At 42.2% G+C, this 22,577-nt stretch overlaps 1 protein-coding gene across 3 annotated transcripts in view; it reads right to left on the bottom strand.

Annotated features, from left to right (window-relative positions):
- Positions 1–22,577, bottom strand: part of IQGAP2 (IQ motif containing GTPase activating protein 2) — a 126,445-nt gene extending 103,868 nt beyond the window's left edge. For all 3 annotated transcript variants that reach the window (XM_065655876.1, XM_065655874.1, XM_065655875.1), the window contains exons 1-2: positions 22,505–22,577; positions 1,306–1,405 (exon numbers count right to left, since the gene is read on the bottom strand). In XM_065655876.1, coding sequence (XP_065511948.1) covers positions 1,306–1,405; positions 22,505–22,550 — 146 coding nt within the window. In that variant the 5' untranslated portion in view covers positions 22,551–22,577. The remainder of the gene's footprint in view (positions 1–1,305; positions 1,406–22,504) is intronic.

Genomic DNA, 22,577 nt, shown 5'->3' with positions numbered 1-22,577 from the left:
CATGATGGAGGCAACAGGAGTGTGCAGAGCAGGACAGCCCTCTCCAGCAGCAGCAAGACGCCTTGTTAAATATGTGAACAGGGAACTGCTCTGCAGTGAAAAGAGGAAGAAAGAACAAAGGAGGCAATGTTTGCTATAGCAAATAGGAAGTAGAAGTGACTGATTTTTAACACTCTCCCTCAACAAGATCATTGGGAGCTAGCTGCACCATGACTGCTAAAAAGGTAACTGTCAGTGCCACACAGTGATGGTGAAGGGAACAGTGTGAAAAAAAAAAAGTTCAGGGTAATGTTTTATGGTTGATTCCTGACTATAGTATGCCAGGTTACTCCGTTCTAAAGATCCTAGTGTTTCTCATCACACTGAGGTTTCCCAGCTTGCACTACTAATCAGAGTTCAGCTTCCCTTTTCTCTACAGAAATTCCTAGGAAACCTACCCAACTGAAGTTTAGGACTGAAAACATCATCTTCAAGACATGCAGAACAGAATCAAGACACTTAACACTGGTGCCCAGAGCATAACAGGCATCTTTGAAAAATTCTGACCATGATGAATGTAAAATATGCTTTTACATGTGGTAATAGCAGCACCTCAAGCTACTCCAAAAAACACAAGGATATTGCACCTTGTTTCTTTGCTCAGTAATTATGAAAATATTGTTGAATATTTGTTTTGTGAATGAAATGTACATAGCACAGTACATTAGCACAAAGGTGAGAAAACCCCTGTGCACTTGCAGATCAGTGCTTTGTCACAAGCTGTCACTTCAAGAAGTGCGTACTCCTGACCAATGAACGAGAGGAACTAAAAGAAGAGCAGAGTCCAGGTTACCTTGTCACCCTGCCTGCACTTACCACTGAAACACTAAAATGATATGGGCAATAACCCAGTAAGAGCCAATGTGATCTTCTGTCATCTTAGCAACCTGAGTTGCTCCAGAAGCACTAGTGCCAAGAAGGGAGCACAACCACACAGCCAGGAACAAAAGACTTTCCCAGTGAGTCACATAATCCCGACTCAGCTTCTCACAAAACCACAGCCTTAGGTTTTAGCACCCAGCCCCTATTTTCATTGAAGAGAGTCACTGCACTAACTATGAGGACATTGTCTTATTTTAAAATCTTTCTTTGAATTGAATGTTTCTTTTGAACATTAGTTTCTCATACTGAATGCTATAGAATTCCAGCATTAAGTTAATCCACGTAATTCAAGAATGTGAATTAAAAGTTACAATGCTCAAGAACACAACAGGCCTGAACTTCCATATTTAAAGGCCAGGTATAAGCATGCTTTCCTTTACTCACCTTTTTGCTTCTTCTAAGTGGCACAGATACTCATAAGCAATGTTCTGACGCCTCCTCTCATCCATTTCCTCCGCTGAAAGCCTTTCATCATCCACAATAGCTGCAAACAGAAACCCATATCAGGTTACACACACGTCAGAAGTGATTCTTAGAGCGATTTTACTGAGAACCTCAGCAAACTACTGCAGAAAAGAAATTAAAATAGCCAATGCTTCTCCTCCAAAAAGGCCTTTATAGCACAGTGCACAAAGATATTTAGATGACCAAAAAGATGCTATTCTCTGTACAGTGAATTCATCAAGTTTCACTTATTCAAAACCAAGCTTGTATTGCTCTTTGTACATTTCCTGATTTGGGGGCAGGGCAGAGCACTCACACACATGGGGCTGAGGATGGTAGCCAGCAGAGTTCCAGCTTATACACCCTCAGAGGAGTTTGAGGACTTTTATTTGGAAGCTTAAAGCGACCAGTCCATGGAGCAGCCCCATGCTAAGCAAAGCTTCAGCAGTAGAGATGAAGACAACACCACACTACAAACATATCTCAACAGCAACTTGGGAACCAGCTGCAGGTCCAGCAACCTGTGAGGCTGCAACAGACTGAGCTGCCTCCCATTGATGGGGGTGATGAGGTCTTTAATTGAAGTAACAAGCTGTGGTTTTCACAGCCCTAATTACGACTGCAACCACATTGCGTCCCATAAAAACTCTTCCAGCTTATTAAGGATGACACTGTGCACATCTCCAGCTGCAAACAACCCTAGTTATTAACAGCTAGTAACCCATGACCAGTAACCCTCTTTTTGTAGTGTACAGAGGGACTCTGAGCAAATCTGCAGTTCTTCCAAATATTTATAACAACCTGAAGGACCATACAGTACTGCTGACTTCTGAGTTTCAATCACAGCATGTAAGGCTTTTGGAAATAGCCTTCAGCATAAACCACTTACCAAAATGACACCCTATTTGTGCTAGCAGCTGTCAGAAGAGTTAACCCTGCCCTCCCGCATGTTTTCCAGCCACATACTCCCATCACCTCTCATGTCAGAGCCAGCAGTGCTGTGGCTGTGTCAATGAACCAGAACAAGGGGCAGCCCTCACCAAAATGCAGCAGCTACAAAGACACCTGCTTCTAGGAAGATCAGGTCCCTGATCTGATCTGCTGTGAACCTGTTGGCACAAGGGAGGGGACAGAAACCAGGGCTGGGTCAGCCACTTTCTTCCTATGAGGTTAGCCAAGAACATCAAGTGCATCCTCAGTAAAAAATGAACAAACAAAAACACGCATACGAGTGCCTCTCCTCAAATGCACCGAGATGTTTTTTTCAGTTCAACTATCGCATAAATTGCACATGCCATGAACAAGTTTTCAGCACTTCCCTGACACAGCTGCCTTATGTAGTGGGTAAACACCTTCCAGTAGCTGGTACAGGCAACTAAAGTGAAAGACAGTATAATAAAGCCAGAAGCTGGGCTTTACAAGTACATGCATACATTGAAGGCTGTGCCTCAAAAAAAAACCCATCACAGTAATGATCCTACATGCATTTACTGAGAACACAAAAGAAATTACACTACTCACCCACCTTTTCAACTGATGCTACCACACATTTGTTATCATATAGCTGATTTAAGCTTTGTAGTTTCAGTTTTAGTCGCCACAAGCCTTGATCTCTCATCTTCCTTTGTTTTTAACATCTGTCTTCCTAATTACCCAGAATTTCCATACACTGATAAAACAAATGTGTCTTACTCTGAGTCCCTTTTAAGTCTGGTAGCTCTGATAAGTGTGACTCACTCAAAAATGAGCTCTCAGATACTGTAATCAGGTCATCACTTGTTACAAACCAAAACAGTACTTTGGAGGCAAACACATGATGCAGGTGGGTAGAACGCTCAGAGTGGCAAACTGGCCATGGAGACTTCTCTGTTGCTGTTCGTGCCCATGTCACTGTCAGCACATCCAGGACAGGCTGCTCCCACTCCCTGACACAGCCCCTCTGCTGCAGTTTTCGCTCTCTAGAGCAAGGGAGAAGTACTGATGAGCCACCACACTGAAACTTGTCACTTTATTATTCATGACATTGAGCTCTAGGGACACTTTCAAATGCCATAGCTCACCCTCAGCTATGAGAGCCTCACACATACCATCAGAGGAGCCCATCTGACCATCCTAGTGGGCTATGGCCCAGTCAGCCAGGACAGGGCAGCTGATACCAGACCAAGCCATTTTCCCCTATGGCAGAGCTCTTATGGCCTCCTCCTCTTAGCTCATTAAACAGGCATCTACACCTGCCCTCTAAACACAACTCACCATAGTCATAGGCAAAGCAGCAAAAGAGGCAGTTTGTCCAAAAGTAGGAGTAAGAAAACAACAAAACCCATTTGATAAGCAGTCCAGGAATTTAGCTGAATAACACTAGTGATTTACAATCTAGCCCTGAATCTACAAATCCACAGGTCCCTCTCATCCTCAACAAGATCATCCCAGATCAAGACGACCTGGACAGCCTCAAATCCCTCATAAAATGTTATTTGCAAAGATTGACTCAGAGGGCAGATGAAGTCTGACAGATATTGTGGGACTGTAGTAGTTGTTCTGCTTAGGGAACTCTCCAATAATGAGGGAAAAGGTCAAGAAACGAGAACAAGTAACTTGGAGATACTGAAAAGTGAAAGACCCAGATCCTATCTGGAAGAGATACTGTATCAGCAGCTCACAGGTAGGAAATCCAGCTTCTTTCCTGCTGTGGCCAAAGCATCTCTTTCGAGCACTAAAAACGCAGAGCGCAGGGAGTGCCAACACCTACAGTGCTTGTGCTGGGAGGAGCCTCTTGCAACACTGGCTTCTGATAAAACAGATTACACACTTTCCCCCCCCAGCACTTATTGGCTTCAAAGTGACAGTGCTATCACATCAAATAAATGGTTACAGACACTTCTAGAAGCAGCAATGGCAATCTGCATGACAGTGGTGGCTCACAGGGCTGAGCTGCAGAGGAAATTACTTTGAAGACTTTCAAAACCATGGGTCCTGAAAATCTAGTCTGCTATAATATTTTTGGCAAAGGCTTCAGACTTTGACTGGAACCCTCCATATAGCTTTCCCCAACTTCAGACAAAAGCCCTATGCATGCAGCTGTCAATCCAGCCACACCAAGTTCAACACACAAACAAGCTTGGTTTGAAGACAGAAACCTCAGTCTTTCTTACTAAGAGGGCAAGCATTAGTCATAAGACTGGGAAGATTGATGAAAGAATAAACACATTCCTGCTGTATCAGTAACTTTGTGATAGTGCTCAATTCACAAGGAAAGAAAGTTTCGCAATAAAGGATGTTACAGGGCAGAGTAAGCAGGGCTGGGCTTCACCTGAAGGCCTCCGGCCTGGTGGTAAGGCCCAGATAGGATCCAGGCAGACATGAAGTGTTGCTTCTGAGGAGATCCAGATGTCACAGAACAATGCAAATGCATACTACATAGGAGCTAAACAGGAAAAAAGGCATCTAAAAATGACATCTTACAATTCAGTTAATACATTTTGTGGCTTTCAATTTGGAATTAGGAGGCAAACTATTCACTCAAAGAGTGAATGTTAAGTGTACGTCCGTACTACTGACAAGAACTAATAAAAACACCAGTGTAGCTAGCCTAAAAGCTCTCCATTTCAATTTGTATTAGATATTGTCATCCTGTTAGCCAATAGTCAATACATACAAAATGTGTGCTAAGACACCACCTTCCCTTATTACAGATATTCCTTAATGGAAAAAAACATTAAAGGAAGAGTGTAGGAAACTCCATGGAGCAGTGAGCAACATTAAAGCTTGAATTGTCACACCTATTTTTGAACTATTGTGAGAACAGACTTATTCTAGCACTCAGTATAATGCAAAAATCGCTTAGGTAAATCCTTCCCACAGTTACTTAATTCCAAGGGAAAAGTTACGTTCTACTAGCAACTTCCTACATATTCTAATTCTGCACATTTGTCACTAAAATAAGTCTATTTACTAGTGAGTGTTCATGAATTGAGAGATTTGAGCATCTTCTATCAGCAGATGGATCACACTTACACCCACCCTCAGTCTTTGCCTGAAAAATTTCTGTCCTGTGCACCACCATCACACAAGACAACAGAAGAACAGACAAGGCAATAGCTAGGACTAGTGGACATTTGGGGTTTGGTTATGGATTGCAGAAAGACTTCCTAATGTGTCCTGATCCAAGACAGACACTCCAGTTGTTGGCTAATACTTGTAACTTAGTCGGCTCTTGAACACAGGTCTGCCAACATAACCCAAGGCACTCCATGTCACAGTCAACGTGGCACAAGCAGCATTTACTGAGTCTGCCTCAGCATTAGTAGGCAACAGAAAAGCTTATCAACCTTCCAGATTTGAGTAAGTTTTCAGTTACAGAGCTACTGCTTCTGAAGCTGCAATAATACTACTGAAACTAGTGATGAGCCTAGGTGTGCATGAACCACTGGAACCATGACCTTACTAACAGTGTCTGGACAGACATTCAAAACTTCAAGTTCACATAAGATAGGCTCATTTTACACAAGAATTTTAAAAACAAGGGCTGGCTATGTGAATGTTGCCCAAGTTCAGAGTTAACTCTTATCATAACCATGCTAAGGATTTTGGAGGTCCCAGAGTCACAGAAATGAATCCAAATCACTGATCTTACTGGATCTCTCCCATTAGTATCTTAATAGTTGAGATTACATTAAATAAGAGGTGTTTTACAAGTCTAATTTGCAACAGTTTTCAAATGAACCCATGGATTGCATTTTTAAACGAAGCTAAACTTGAAACTTCTATAATATGTAGCCAAAGAGCACGCAAGGAAAAGTAATGTTTGTTTTAATTTTGAATGCAAATTTATGGAACACTTTACAGGGCATAATTGCAAGTTATTCATAGATAATTCCCCAGACAGTTTCTGTTATTTTAAAAAACTGAGGCTGGAAAGAAAAAAAATCCCTGCAAAACATGCAGCAGCATTTAAGGCTTCCTTGTCATTCATTTGCACTCACACATATGACTATCTGCAATAATTCAAGAACAACACATGGCTGCTTCTAGCAGGCAGACACTTTAATAAGGTATTTGCCACAGACTTACCAATAGACTTCTTATAGTGAAGAAGGCAAAGAAAGGAACAGAGGCTTTTATTTCCCAAGGCCAATCCCCCTCAATTTCCTGCCACCAGAGACTTTTTCCCATGGAAAGTGAGACATGAGTAAGGAGGAGGGCAGCTCTTTTGGCACCACAACAGGGAAGCTTGTTATATAGGACATAACAGAGGACAGAGAATAAAATCCTCTTAGGGTGACAGAAAAGAAAGTCAGGATTGAGGGAGAAGAGATACATGAGCATATACTATAAAATGGAGGAATAAAGGGTTTTCAGAGTATTTGAATCAAACATTGACTAAACCACATTTGGCAGACCCAGCTGTGTGCTGTCCTGGCCATGCAGTAAGGAGGGCAGTGCATTGCTCCAGTCCACTGGTGAAAAATTCTGCAAATTCTGCCTATCCCACACACACACCTTCCTGCCTCCTCCACCTGAGCCCATCCCCACATCCCCAGTATTAGCACACTGAAAAACATCTAACAGAACTATACTTTAACAGCTGAAAACACAAAAACAAAAGCCAAACCTCCCTTGCACAAAAACTCCTGACTGACACTTTGCTGGCTACAACCAGCCCTGGTGAAAGCTGAGCCACATACAACAGGCTCTAGACAGCATCCCATTAATGTCTGCCTGTACCATGAGTACGAGCTGTGAATGTGAAGCATTTGCCATCACACTTCAGTGCTGTAGTTTCAAGAAAAGGCTAGTTGCATTTTAGGTGGTCAAGGTGACTTAAAATCTTAGGTTATATAAAAACATGACTATTTTGTCCTAGGCCAATAAATTCAGTTGCATATATTATTCCCAGTAAAATCTGCACTATCAGATACTCAGCATCCCAGGAGTGCCTGTCCAGGGCAGTTCAGCTCCATGGTGACTCCTAGGTTGGTAATTCAGGTGCTGCTACTGAACCAACACAGCATCAGTCAGCACCTGTAACTGGAACAGTTCTGAGCTGGTGATGCTCTGAGCCAGGCTCACTGCTGCTTGAGCTGCCCTGACTGCAGTGGGGCAGGAGTTTATGGCACTGTCAGGCAGCCAGAAAGTGCATAGACAGGATTGTGTGTGTAGATATCAGAAAAATACTGCTCAAAGCTACAGAGGCAGGAGGAGTTTCCTCCCGAGCCTCTGCTCCCAATATCAACTCACAGGTATCTAATGCAACAGTTCACTAAATATGCAGAAGAATATATGCCAACTCTAACTATATGAACAGAGATCATTCAACAAGATACTAAGAATAGATTACAGCACAAAACACCTATTACATGTGTTCTGTTAAAATTACAGGACAAAACACCTGTTACATGTGTTCTGTTAAGGCATTAGTACCAGCAGATCTATGGTTGTACTAGAAAACATTATATTTTGATGAAAAATGTAAGGCTCTGATCAAAACAGTTTTCTGTAGACTTCCTGTTAAAGAGCACAATCACAAGCAGCTAGTGCGTGTGCCACAACAATAAAACCAGATGGCCTGATCTTTTTTCTATGGCTCCAGTGAAGGGAATTCAGTCCATTTGCTGAACATTTGCTCCAATAAAGGGCTCTGGACAAAGGCAAACACTGCCAGCACTCCAAAAAGCTACAACAGCTGTGAACTTGGAGAGCAGATTCACTTGAGATAGTAGACTAATACACTTTATTAAATTATGAGGCTCTTCAGTATGGCATTTTTCAAATCTTTCCAACATTGAACTACTCTCCCTCTCACTTCAAAATTGATATGTCTCTCCTAATCTAGTTATTACGTTGTCCAAAGCATGCAGGCTCGGATCTTCATACAGAAATACACACACATTTTCTGGCCAGCCACCCAGACATTATCCGCCCTCACAAGGATCTACAAGGCCACTGTTCTGGACCAGATCTCACTGTCAGTCACTGCACAAACAGGGAAAACAAATACACACCATTAGCATGGGAGTGTTGACAACAGAAGTCCAGCAAAAAGGCATCCTGATATAAAGTTTTAAATGTTTGCTAAACCAGTTTTTCCCTTGAGCATTCTCCTAGAGCCTCATTCTTGTGCAGTCACTCTCTTGAGTCCTCCTCCAACCATTTCCTTGAAAAAAAGTCCTATTTCACTCATGTATCTGCTCCCACAAGTCCAACCACATCCATCTAAAGAGACAGAGCACTATTACAATACACAGACCTTAGGACAGTCTTACCAAGGGGATGGTGGTGCAACAGCAACCACAGTCTGTGCTCCTGGAGCCAAGCATCCAAACTGATGTCACAGTCCGTCAAGTGCCAACACTGGCAGAAGGCTGTAGGACTCCTCAGACAGTCTCAAGATACTCAAATTCCCACAAAATTTAAAAAAAAAGGTCTCATGTAGCCACACAGACAAGATAGCTTTGGCATTCAGCAAGTAACCATATGTGCTGCCAGAATGTTTGACATTCATTTTGCTGCTTATAGGTATACACATCCTTTACTTTCAAACGTCAGGCTTTCCATAATACCATCAAGTGAAACTTTAGTAGAGGCACTACAAGTAGTTGTGACATTATCTTATTGTATAATGGTGCCAGAGTGTGGCCATCTCTTTACTAGTAGAGTCCTTTCATGTTGTGCAGAAAAATAGCATGGTTCATTTAATCTTAACTTCAGTATAATTCTTCTGTATGTTTGGAAGAACAAGGAGCCACTAATGGAGTTGAAAGAAATATATGAAAATCCAACTCCAAGCAATTTCAGTTAGCTTCAATTGTTGCTATCTACAGTTACAAACATGAAATGCAATTTGTCAGCCTATTGCTCAACCACTTCCACCTACATTGAACAGCCAGTGTCACCGTTTCCAGCAATACTTCATGTAACTTGTTAATGAAATTTTAACTGTTTATCTTTGCATATTTAGCTAGCTGGTCACCTAAGTGCACAACAGGTTTCTCCAAGATTCAGGTGCTCGTATGACACCTTTAAAATTCTAGCTCCTTTCTGTGAACTGCCCAGTTGACCTTAAAACTCTTTGCTAAGAAACCCTCTGTCCATGTTCCTGAAAAAGTTCCAAGCTCAAAGAAACACTCAGACTGATGGATCCTGGAGAGACAATGAACAGCAATTACAAGTTATTTCTTTCCCTTGCAGGCCATCCTATCTCCACTTGCATAGTCCAAAAGCCTTTAAAATGGCCAAGCTTGAAGGCAGCTTGGAAAATGCTACAGTGGTAAGTAGTCAGTCTGGTTGGAAGGTTTGCTTAGTTTCCACACACAACAGAAATTACATTTTTCATGTGGGCTTTTAAAAAACACTGTTTTGAAAGGCTGGTTGGTCAGATCTGCACATCACTGGAGGCTCAAGGCATTCAAATTATTGCACATTTCAGCAGGAATTTCCAACAGGCTTTCATTCTCTAGTGGTTAATTCATGGCGAAACAAATAGTAAAGCATGAAAGGTTCCTCTGTCAGTTTCATACATTCACTATTTTCTTAAAGAACTTGTGATTCAAATTCCATGTATTTTGACACATTTACCATTTACTCCATTCATTTCACTGGAATTACTTTAACCTGTTTGCTTTTTTTAATTAACAATATACATTAACAATCTTCAGTAAAAGAGCCAAAATTTTACCATATGGGTTCCATTTCCTTACATTTTACCTGCTGTGACCTCAGTTCAACTTAACACAAGCATAATGTAAATGAAATAATGAAAAAAGGACAGTTTCATATTGCCAGGCAAGTAAAATACACTACTCAACTATGAAATATATAGAAAAATGTCAGCATCTACAGCATACCTCTTACAGGATTACAATCCTGTAATTTGATTTAGTCAGAAGAAAAATGCTACATCTCTTGCCCACAAATGCCATCAAATTTATTTCTAGTGTTAGAAAGTTTATATTTAATTTTTCTCTGAAAGGGACTGCAAGTATATCAATAAGTCAAATGCATACGCACACTTACATAAAAAGAGGAGTGACTTGTGGAGGATAAAACAGTTTGAAGATTACCCAAAAAGGGTGAAAAGTTCATCTGAAATGCATTCATCCCTACACTAGAAGCTGGAAGCAGAGGCATGGCAAGTTAACAGCCAAAGAAGATGTTCCTTCAGCCTTCTGCTGAACCCCAAAGTCAACTTTCATTATATATTGTCACATCACCATCACCTGTGGCCACAACTCCACCTATAAACATTTGTGGATCATGTACAGGGCAGAAAGCCATTGCAGAAGTGGAGTGGAAGACAGGAAAGAGGTGCTAGAGACCATACAGAGGAAGGGCAGGGCACAGACTGAACTCACCACACTGGCAGCAGGAAACCCCAATTCAGGTTTGTCCGCCCCTCATCTGTTTGCACATGTTGATGTTGACCCACGGCTCTATTACACTCCTACTGCTGACAGTTTGGATGGTTTGCTGTGCAAACAGCAGCTAAGATCACCTCAGTCAAGTTCTTTGAGACCTATTAGCCAACATGCAGGACCAGAAGAAAGTACAAGGCTTATCATGGCAAAGGGGGATCCTAGACTGAAGACACTAAGCATGCCTGACAAGAGCCAGTGGTGCTTCACTGAAAGGCAAACTAGTTGAAGTCCACAAGGAAGAGCATATCAGTAAAGTTTTTGGTCACTGTTATTATTCTTCAAAAGACTTATGGCCATTTAAACAGTAATTAATTAAAATAATTCCCTGCAAATGATGCACAGAATTGTTGGCTAAATCAGGAACTTGTCCATTTTCTATCTTGAAAGTGTCAAAAAGCTCATCTGCATTACATATTGAGACCAGAACAGTAATTCGTAGATAAACTTGTAACAAACCCTTAATACCTGGCGGCTAGTTAGGGAAGGGCTGTGAGAATGGAGAAAGACAAGAACAAAAGGGACAGGAGGAGTCAGAGAGAGGGGAGGGGAAGGGAACAGCCCCTTAAATTTCCTGAGAGAAGTCCAGCATGATATTTGGTTTGGGAGGGAGCAGTTGCCAAATGAATTCAACATTCAGATAATTGGGATGTTGACATCAAAAAGCTTCCTACCAGCAAACTCACAGTACAGTAACCAGCTGGAAGAAATGTGGTAAGGTATAGCTTAGAGAACAAAAAGGAAGATGGCAAGCAGGAATGCTGGAGTGAAAGAAAGAGAAGCTGAGGAAAAAGCTGTGACCAAGTGTCACTGAATAACTCAGATAAGTGCTACATGAGTCTCAGAATCTGAACCATTAGACTCAGGAGGACTGAAACACCTGTCTAGTAAAAGCCTAAGCAAGACCATCACTTAAACAATGAATAAATTTGAAATCACCATAGGAAAGACTGCAGTGTAGAAACCCCCAGCCCTGACATCTGGTCTTAATTCTTCCTTTGACAACTCATCATCCCCTGCTCTTTCCTCAGCTAGCCTATCACAGAGTCCCTCTACACAGCTCCAAACAAATCATCTGCTTCACTCTTTTCATACTCTCAAAGGAGCTCCAGAAAACACCTGAAATATTGCAGTACATTTTTCCTTCAAGAAACAAACACAAGCATGTGAATAAAAAAGAAAAGTACGCATGCCATGAGGTTTGCAGCCTTAAACTTGGCTAACACATTTCTCTGACTGCCTTGCTTTTCATTCCTAAATGATTATTACAGTCACAGTATTTTTGAAGTCTCTAATTCAAGTTATTTGATTTACAGGCACATTTATTATGTAAAGAAATGCTGTATGATGCAGAATTTCAACATACAGGTATGTTAAGTTTAGGTGACAAACAGGGGTCCTGGGCATCCAGACTCAGAGACTGAACAGAGCAATGGTGGTTCCTGCCCTCCCTCTGATATCCCCAGTTCCCTTGGTAAGAGAGCTGAACTACTTATGAGACAAGTCTCAAAACCACTGTTCCTGCGGCTGAGATGGCCCAGCACAAGCATGAATGACTACAAAGGGATGGAGGTGCAGCACCAGGCTCACAAACTAGGGTCTCACTCTACAACCCCTTGGCCTTGCCAGCTGTGCTGGTCCACACAGGTGCAGAAAGGCACAGGGGGTAGACATGTACCTTCTTTGTTCTTGTTTCATGAGCGAGATGATACATTCTTGTAAGAAGAAGGCAGACTCGGTGTATCCATGCAGGTGACCTGTTCAAGGGTGGTCCCATATCAACGATGGCCTCAGTTATCACCTAAAACCTGCTTGGCTGCCTCCACTCCCCAGTAGGTGAGCAAGTGCTTGCAGAGTTACTGGAGCTGGCACTGTTGGCTCCAGGGTGACTTCCTCCCAGTACTCCCTACTAGGTCGCTTCAGGAGCACAATGCACAGACAGGCAGACATTGCTCTCAGGGCAATTGCCCACACTTCTTCTGAACAACTCCAACCCTTACTTCTCATTCACATGCTCCCAGTAATAAGAATTAATTTTTCCTTCATCATCAGGAGTTAGAACCACAGGAGAGAACAAAAGATTTAAGTCTTTGAGCAAGGTCTGAAAAGAGCAGACAAAACACCACCCTTCCACTCAGTACGTTCAATACCTAAATAGTGAGTCAAAACTGCTCTGAGAAACAATGACACTTCTACCATCATACATATCACTGCAAAATCATAAGATATGGAGTGACCCAGATGTTCCTCCTAACTTATCAATAAATGGAGTACTTCCATTTCTAAAACAAGTTAGTGACAGCTGCACTCACAAGATGAGTTTTCACCAAAATCATACACTCACAAGTTTGTGAGTATAACTGTATTAGTTCTACTAAATTCATATTTCCCATAAACTAACACAAAACTTTGGCAATCTCACCTTGAAGAACTTAATTTTTCAGGTTACTTGCTTGTGTCTACTCCATAGCCCACTCCAAAAAGTAAAGTTTGGATTAATGCAGCAAGTACTTAACACAGGACAGCCTCCTTGCTGCCTTGAGCCCATTTCCACTAACAAAAGCACCACAGTAACAATGTTTTTAAAAAACCCCACAAAACAGTCATGAACAAAAATATTAGGAGCATATTGGAAACATTATGTAAGCACCTCAAAACAAGCATTCTGCTTGAAATAGCGATACCAAGACCACTAGCATAAAGGAAGTGTAACTGGTTTTCAGTCACTGGCATGGCAACCACAGTACAAGCAACACACAAACTTAACATCAAATTAAGCTATACATTTGCAAGTTTTGAAGTATCTACCCAACAAGGAAACACACATCCTCAAGGGCTGAACACTGACTTATCATATTTTATATAGTCACAGTCTGTTTCCTTTGTTAAAGCACTACTTAAACAATCAAAACTTTTGCTAGGACTTGTAATAGTTCTTCCTCCAAACTTTGCCCAAGCTTTGAGATCGGCCTCCTTACAATAAGGCATTTACAGCTGCCACAGGGAGCAAAGCAGTCTGAAAACATAGCTACTCTATCAGCAGTATCTTGCCCAGGTGAGTCTGTCATTCCTGTTCTATATGGGAACTATTTCTGTAGAGACCCGGTGTCACAACAAGCCTTGTTCATCAGCAGTGTTGCTTTCATGCAAATAGTCAACTTCCAAGGAAGTTTATACTACAAAACTTGAGGAAATTAAACTGAAATAACCTGATCAGATGTAAATTTGCATCTCAAACGTGCCCAAGAAGCTAGTGCAGATCAATTCTTACAGCTACAGAAGCCTAAAAATCTTGACTGCTCATTTCTTCATCCTTTTGGGGAGTTCAGATTGGCCTGTCAATGAGTAGCATTTGCAGCCTGGACAGAACCAGCCTACCAGTCACCACCCTTCCACCATAGTTTTAGGAAAAAGGATACAGACAAATGTTACAGAAATCCACCTTTGTTTACAGAGGCTTCTGATAAAAACATTTCTGGAGCTACTTAATTTTGTTTAAATGTGTCAAAAAAAAAAAAGCAGCAGGGAAGGGAGTGTTATTGCCAAGGTTCAGTGTTTTAGGAAACACCAGCCCCTGTTTTGCCTACTACTACCCACAGTACTAAGAAATTTGATCCATTTTGTTCTAAAATAGCTCACATGAGTGAAATCTTCAAAAAAACCATGTGGTCTTCCTTCTTGTGATCTGTGTGAAGATAGAAACTGGAGCACAAACAAGGAGCTCGTTTGACATGTGATAAAAGCTGTGTATTTTCTGGAGCATTCTCACCCATTTGTTAAACTCCATTACCATAGTCAGAGGTCATATAAATTCAAAGCAGCAGGCAACCACATCCATTCCTTGCAGGTAAGCTGTCAACCCACCTTCTGTAGTCAGCTGCCACACAACTTCAAATGCCAAACCAAGGCCGGTTCATCTCCCAGCCTCCACTAAATCACAGTGAAGAAATCTGTGCTCTGCTGTGGTCTGAAAAGCCATATTCAAAACAACTTCGGAGCTCAGATGTAGTGAAATCACATTTACTGCGTGCTGCTGGTTTTGTAAAAACACTTGACCCTTTTTCCTTGGTAAAAGGTCTGTCCCAGATTCATCTCAATGTAATCCCTGCTCTCCCCAGGACTACTTTGTGTTCCTTTCAGTTACATTACCACATACACATGCCGGTATTTCAATACATTATTTATTCTGCTGTACGGTATTGAGAATTTATGGAACTTAAGATTTGTTTACCAGTGAATGGGGGCCAGCCAGCTATTGACTGGGTAAATCAATTGGGCTAAAAAACCTAAAAATCCCAGAAATAAGCAGCGCATACCACAAGACACATCTCGTCCCTACAGTTTTGAGGCCCTGCAAGTCAAAAATAATTTTACCAACAGAAAAGTGTTAGAAAAACATCTCGAATCTCACTTTATGTACTAAAAGCATTTATTTTCCTTTCTTGTTCAAGTAGTCTAGTATTTAGACAGTTTCTTAAAATTTCTTTCCACTGCCTGGTGAACTTTGACATGCCTTTACTGATATTCAAAGATTTATTAAACTACAGTGCTAGAGATGAAATTCCCTCAAAAACATTTTTGTAACTCAAAACTCCCTGGGCAGCAGGGCACTGGGGTGACAGTGACACCACAACAGTAGCACTCAGGTGGAGACCACAGTGATACATGCTGGTCTTTCCTTGTGTCCCCCCAGTCCATACTCATGAGCTGCCTGCACATTTTGTTGCCCCATCATACACTTTCCAGATCCCTATGTGCAGCTGTAACACAGCTCAACCTGCCATTTCCCTAGCCACTTGTGCTCATCGCTGCTCCAGTTACTACATCATGTTGACAGACCTGCCTGCAGATCCATGTAGGAAGCCAGACTGGGGACCTAATCCAGCCAAAAATAATCCTGTAGAAGGAGTCAAGGTCGCTGCTTCTGTCAGTAGAGCTGACTGAAAGCACATGCAAAACTACAACTTCAGGGTGCTGTTCCAGAGCAATTTAAACACATTTAAAATCTGGCTGCCACAGTCCCACCTGGCCAGAAAGTCCCCCCTGCCTCAGACCAGCGGACACAGCTGTGAGGTTTGCAGCCAGACCCTGCAGAGGCCTGAGATGACTGCAAATCAGCTCTGCAAAGAGAGGTTAGCTTCCTGACAGATTAGATCTCCGTGCCATCACACGAACATCGGCAAGAGGTGAAGACCACAGCAGTCTGACAGAGCAGCTGAAGGCACCTCAGCAAGTTCAGACTGTTGAAATCTCACCAGTTGCAAGAGTCTGTAGCAAGGAGCAGATAGGATCCCAATATAATTAACAACAGTTAAAAACAGCAACTTGTCTCATGGAAGAAATAGAAAGATACAGGATCCATTTTTTTGGCAAAGCAGACATGTGTCCTTGTTTAGTTTTCAAGCTTTCTACCTTGTTTCTAAACACTCAGTATATTAGACACAGATATCACCTGTACATATCTAGGATTACCCCAAACACCTTTGAAACATCCTTTTAAAAACACAAGTAAAATATTTACTGGCCTATAGTTCAACATTACACCACTGTGAAACAGCAGTTGCCCTCATGGAGCAGATTTCTTTACAGAGTTTGGGCATTTCGCATTCAAACTGCCCCTGGATTAATGTCTGCTGTACTCCTAGAAGCTGTGAGGCTCTGATACTGCAAATATAACCAGTGTACTGAGCAGCTTTACAAATCAAGCAAAAAAGCAGGAGTATACCCTTAATTTTCAGGAGGAACAGCCAGCAAAGGATGATGGCATGCATGATTATGTATTTCCCATCAGACTTTGGAGCCTGGTAAGAATCAGTTTAAACACCTTGCTAGATGCCACGAGAGCTTTTACTGCACTTTGAAAGAAACAGATCAGAGTCCACAGCGGAGGACTGGTAGAGACCACATCCTTCATCACACACTTCAGCTAAGCCACAGACTGCTTAGCCTGATACACCCGAGCCAACAGAAGCATCTGGGATGAGGACAGCAGTTTCTGACAGCTCTGCCTGCCTGGGTGGCATGTAGGCAAGGCACCACACCTTGAGGCAGCAGGTCCACAGGGACTGGCAGCAGTTTGCCAGCAGTCATGAGTGAGAACTCTAAGGTGCTCCTTAAATCTGACTCCTGAAAAAACTTATACCTGGCTCACCTTAACTTGGCCAATAAGTGATAAGAGAGAACTGACATAATTCCTCCAGGTTAGTGTTTCTTGCTAGTGCATACTCGTTTGAGCAAAACAGTAATTTAACACTGAAATCAGCCATCAGCACAGGTTCTTAATGGCTGTTTGCTTACACATTTCAAAAGGTATTTGGGAGCTGTGCAGAATTTGTATGAACACCACCTGATTCAGTATCTCCCTTGATGGGTAGCAAGGAAGTTGACCTCTAAACCAAAGCATCCCTTTTCTCTTCTCTAAAGAGCTCCATGTGAGGACCAGGAATCTATCCCCTCCCTCTCCTGCCACATGGCCCACTTCAACATCTACCAGGACCCTTGGCCATCAAAGCACCCTGCAGGCACTGCCTGCCCCACCAGCCCATCACCACCATGGACCAGGGTACCCTTCGTCAATACCATAGCAGCTGGCAAAACAGAACTGGCACAGTGCCAGGAGAAAGGTGTTAGTCACCAGTACAAATGTGCCCCTGTGCCAGGTGGATGGGGGCACCTGGCCTTTGGCCTCCCTGATCATGCTCCCCAGGCCAGGGTAGGCACCACTTCTCCCACATCCAGCACCTATACTTTCATTCTACAACATGCAGCAGTTCAAGGATACCTGTTCCAAAAAAACCACTGGAACAGCCTGAACAAGTGAAGCAAACACAGCAGGTTAATAATTTCCTGCAAGGAACAGAGCACCAGAGAAAACATTCGCTTATCATCCCACTGAAATATGACCCACTAGTCCTACCTATCACTGCCAGGCATTTTTTTTTCCACCTTATGTGTAAGATTATTCCTAGTAAATCATAATCAGCTTGAATCAGCAATGGTATCAAGCAAATCTTGAGCTAGAACAGCTACGTAACTGAAACTCCACTTAACAGAAGAGGTGACTTGCAAGTCTGTGTACTTCGTTTTCCCTGTCTAAAGTATTAGACTTGATCTAGCACACTTGCATGTGCTATAAATCCCATTTCCAGTGCAATAGTAATATTTCTTGTTTCAACTGTGTTCAAGTAGCTCTAAGCATGCTGTAACATAGGTCTGTCATTTCTTTACCAAAGGACTATGAGGGAGATGAGCCTGCTTTGTACAAAAAGCACACAGAGAACCACTCCTACCAAATGAATTATGTGCACTTGGTTAAACAAAGCAGTTAAACTTTTCAAGTTCTCATTCAGCAGTTTAATCATTAGCAACCTACAAAAGAGTGGACGAGATAAACAGTGTATTTGGTTGCCAAATTACACCCATCAATAAAAAAGGAGAAGAAAACTGTTCTCATAAACCACAAGTACTACAAGAAAGTATACAACCAAAAGAATATATATGCATAGGACACAGTTAAGCCCTTTTATTTTTTGGCTTTAAAAAAGAAAAAAAACATCTGTTTTCACTTTAAAAAATCCTATGGAACTTCTACCAAAATATTTTTTCCTCTCTTAAATTGAAAAATAACCATTTGTTTCCCTGCATTTAATAGACATGGAGGCAAATTCATAAAGTTAAATGCTTTTCAAAAGACCACTAGTTTGCAAGTTTTCACATCATGCTGAAGTAAGAAGCTAGGCACAGTTTCACAGAGAGGCGTAGGCTGTGTTTCACTTTAGATTTGCCCTGCCTGTCTTCACAGGCAGGGCAGCTCTCCCTCACAAAGTTTCATGCTGCTTATTTGTCTCACCTCCTAACTCCTAGTGCCAAACAGAAGCAGCCCTGGAAGCCATGACCAGAAGCACAAGCAACGCCCTCATCACTGGATACCAAAGTCAAGTTTCTCCTGTATATATATGCCTACTGAAGCCAGATTTCCAGCTTCAGCAGGAGAGATTACTTCTTTAGCTGCTTGTCTCCAACAGATGCGTTTGACGATGCTGAAGCATCTAGTTTCTCTCCCACTCAGTATACAGGGACCTGGAATGTACGTTAATTCAGATACTTTGAGTATGGAAATGCCCAAAACCCTTGGCAAATCCAGACACTCATGGCCTCACTCACTGTACCTTTATGACATTCCTGGAAGCACAGCTAAGCTGTTCAGACATTTTTTAAAAACTTAAGTATTTGTTTCTGCAGAGAGGTTAAAGGGAGAACTAGCTATAAAGTATCTGAAAGTGTTAGGAAAAAGGCATTCTCAAAGATATACCACTACCTGATTCACCACCTTCCTATGTTCAAGACTTTGTATTTAATCTGTGAGGCACCTCCAAGATTTATACTTTTTCGCCTTGTTATCTTCAACAGTATCAAGCATTTTTGTTGTAAAAATGGCTCATAGCTTGAGTTGTATTACACATCCTATTTCTCTGCTTCTGTTTGGCTACAGCTGTTGCCTGGTTTATTTCTCAATACCACCATAGAGTGGAAAGCAGCTACATAAATTTGGTTGTGGTGCATCTGTTAATACATTTTCTGCTGTATAAGCAGCTTCCTTCTACTTGCGTGATCTCACTTGAGCTGGTGCTGGACTGAAAGACTCAATGGGAGACAAACAGAAATCTCTTCTATTTTTTTTAAGCTAGTGTCAGCATGCAGATTTGGAGGCACCTTTCAATAGGCAGTCCAGGAAGCCACAAGGCTTTGGCCCTAACAGGCTAAGAGGAGGCTCAAAGGCTTTGCTCTGAGCTCCTGTTCCCCCATGAACCATGTTAATACTGAACTAGCACCACCCACCCAGAGAGGGATCATCTTGTTTGGTTTCATTCAACTGTTTCATGACTTTAAAGATTAAAATAATCAGCTCTAAGAATTTTTTCTAGATGCACGTCTTTGAGCTACTACATCAGTGAAACTTGTAACACAAAGCTGGTTTTTAAGTTAGGGATATGTCTTCTCAGTTACTTGTTTTGTACTACAAGGTCTAATGCTCAGGGACACTTTTTTCCCCCCAGTGGTATCCATCAGGCTACAAAATGTAGTCAAAATTTGCATTTGCCTTCCTCTCTAGTTACCAAAATGAAACACTACTGGTAACCACGCACTGGTTCATATGGTTCCTAGCAGAGAATTATCATAGTAAAATGCTAACCTTCTTCAAAACAACACACAAACTTTGCCATGAGCTTGAAGCCAAAGTCAAAAGTCCACATTAAATGTTTAAAACAGTACTAGGTCACTAAAGCAAGGAGTCTTGGCAATTTGGTAGCCTAACTTGAAAAACTTATTAACTCTTGTAGGAAATCCAGCATAGATGTTATGTTCAACTTTGAGGACTGCTTGTCAGTGATCCAAAGTGCAGTCTTAGTTATACAGAGAACCTACGACTTGTGATGGGCTTCATAAGTGTTCAGATAATGCCGGTATAAGTTTTCTAGTTAGGGAGCTTCCCCGCCCCCCTCTTTAAAATGCTGTCTCCCTCCTTGTCCCAAAAAGGGAGGCAAATACAGTGCAGATAAAGCATATTTTGTTTCCTTAGACACAGGCTGAAAAACCAAACATGCACCCATACTTATGATTTCACTACAGACAAAGCTATGGTTTGTTCTTTGGTGTACAGAGTTCTCTATGGAGTTCTTTGGTGTATTTTTTTTTAATAAATATAGGCATCAGCCTAGCATATTTGAGGAGCTTTTGCCCAGTCCCTTGAAAGGAAAGTTATCTCACAAGTTTCGGCAGGACCAAAAAAAAAAAATATTCCATCCTGAAAAATGAGGTTGCGGTGTGATACAACAGCCATAGCCTCTCATTCAGGGAAGGACAGAATAGCCAATGGCGCCTCAGCAAGCAGGCAGCATTGGTCAGAAGGGAGGTGGCAGCAGAAAAGACAAGAAGGATGATCTTATCTGCTCCTGTCCCTGGGACATAAGACCAGAAGCCTGGAAAGTGGCTAAAACTCTAAACACCAACTTCTCCCTGGTCACCACTGCAAAAAGCTCTGAACTATCACAGTAAAGTATAAATATGGAGAGGACAGACCTCATCTTCAAAAATACATTCAGCATCCTTAACATGGTCATTCTTTCCTTGTAATAAATAAGGCCTGAGATTCTTAAAATACTGCCAGCATCTCTGCCAATAAGGTAAATCATCCTCAGTGTCCAGATAGAAACCAAGACATAAGGGATGAGCCCTTTGCTTTAAGTCAAAGCCTCATCTTTGACCATATTCGACTTTACAGCAGACTAGCAAGTACCACATGGCCAGACTCACATGTTCTGATATCAGCTAGATGAGATCTGCACAGGAAAGCCCCTGTTCCTGGAGGCCTAATAGGCACACCACATACATCTGAGGAGTTTCTGCATGTCAGACGAGTGGACAAAGTGCCAACCTTGGGCTGGTGCACCACACTGCTCACACACTGCTTTACCACAGGAGCAAGCCAAGATGATCGGGAGATTGGCTTCACAAGCAAAATACTCAACTTTGCTAACACTCTACCATAGGCATCCAGGCTTTGTCTGTAGTAACCACTCCAGAAAACATTATTAGTACTGACAACAGTGAGACTACCTTCAAAAGTCTCTCATCCACCTCCTAGGTGGTGCAGATGAAAAATAAAACCTACTGCAGGTTCTGTAGACTACCCCAAATGGCAGGTATCAATAGATAAAAGTGCTCAGGAGTGCACAGCATCCTCTAAGCTGAAAGTCTCACTGCAAAGCACCACCTTTTCTGTCCAGCCTAGGTGGAAGTGATATGACCCCTAATGTTGTCAAGTGTTTTTGTGCTTCTTTCAAAAAAGGGTTTCAGAACTGATTTTAAACAATGCTGCTATGCTAAGAGCTGGGAAGCTGCTCATCAGACCACAAAGTGCCAGGGTTGTTGTGAGATTTGCAAATAATTTTCCTGTTCACGTTTTGTAATGCCTGAAATATAAAAGGCATTTCTTACACGCATGCAAAGCCAAAGGCTTGCACTGCTCTCCCCACAGGAACCGGGAGAAAGCACGGCCCGGTGCAGGATTCCAGCACGGCACAGCAATGCTGAGAAAGCCTTGCAGCAGGCGGGGGGAAGGTGCTTCAGTGCTTTACTTAAATACAGGTCTGGGAACTTAAATGCTTCTCCTCTGAAAAGAGATACCTGGTACCTGCACTGGTCCTCACCTCACCCCAGTTATTATTTAAATTTACAAAGTTCTACATCGAAGTTACAAAATTAGAAAGCAAAGTTTTAATTCGGTAATCCGTATTGATGATCCAAAGGTTACAAAGTTACAAACAGAAACTATAGTCACAATCTCGTTATAAAGTTGTAACCCAAAGCGATACTTATAACACCAAGTTATAAAGTTAAACCCCAAAGCTCTAGCTATAACCTAAACCTCTGAAGTTGCAATGAGGAACTACCGCTATGATCCATTCGGAAAGTTTCAGAACAAAACCCAGCCGGAGCTCGTTGCAACCAAACCTAAAGTAAACTGGAGCGCTACAACAGCGTCTGCTGGGCAGGTTTTATTTTCCCTCAAGTCCCTCTTTTAATATTAAACCACCAAAGCCGGCAAGGGAAGGCGACCAAAAAAAAAAAAAAAACAACAAACTAACAGACAAACTAACCAAAAAAAAATAAAAGAGAGGGGCCTGAGGCGCCCCCCACGCCCCCCCCCCCGCCCCGACCCCACTCACAGCCGTAGCGGGGCCGCTGCAGGGGCGCCAGCTCCTCATGGTGCATCCTGCCGCCGCCGGGAGGGATGGGGGC

The sequence above is a fragment of the Caloenas nicobarica genome, chromosome Z (genome assembly GCF_036013445.1).
Source record: "Caloenas nicobarica isolate bCalNic1 chromosome Z, bCalNic1.hap1, whole genome shotgun sequence".
Classification (NCBI taxonomy): Eukaryota; Metazoa; Chordata; class Aves; order Columbiformes; family Columbidae; genus Caloenas; species Caloenas nicobarica.
This window is presented reverse-complemented; position numbering and strand designations above follow the sequence as displayed.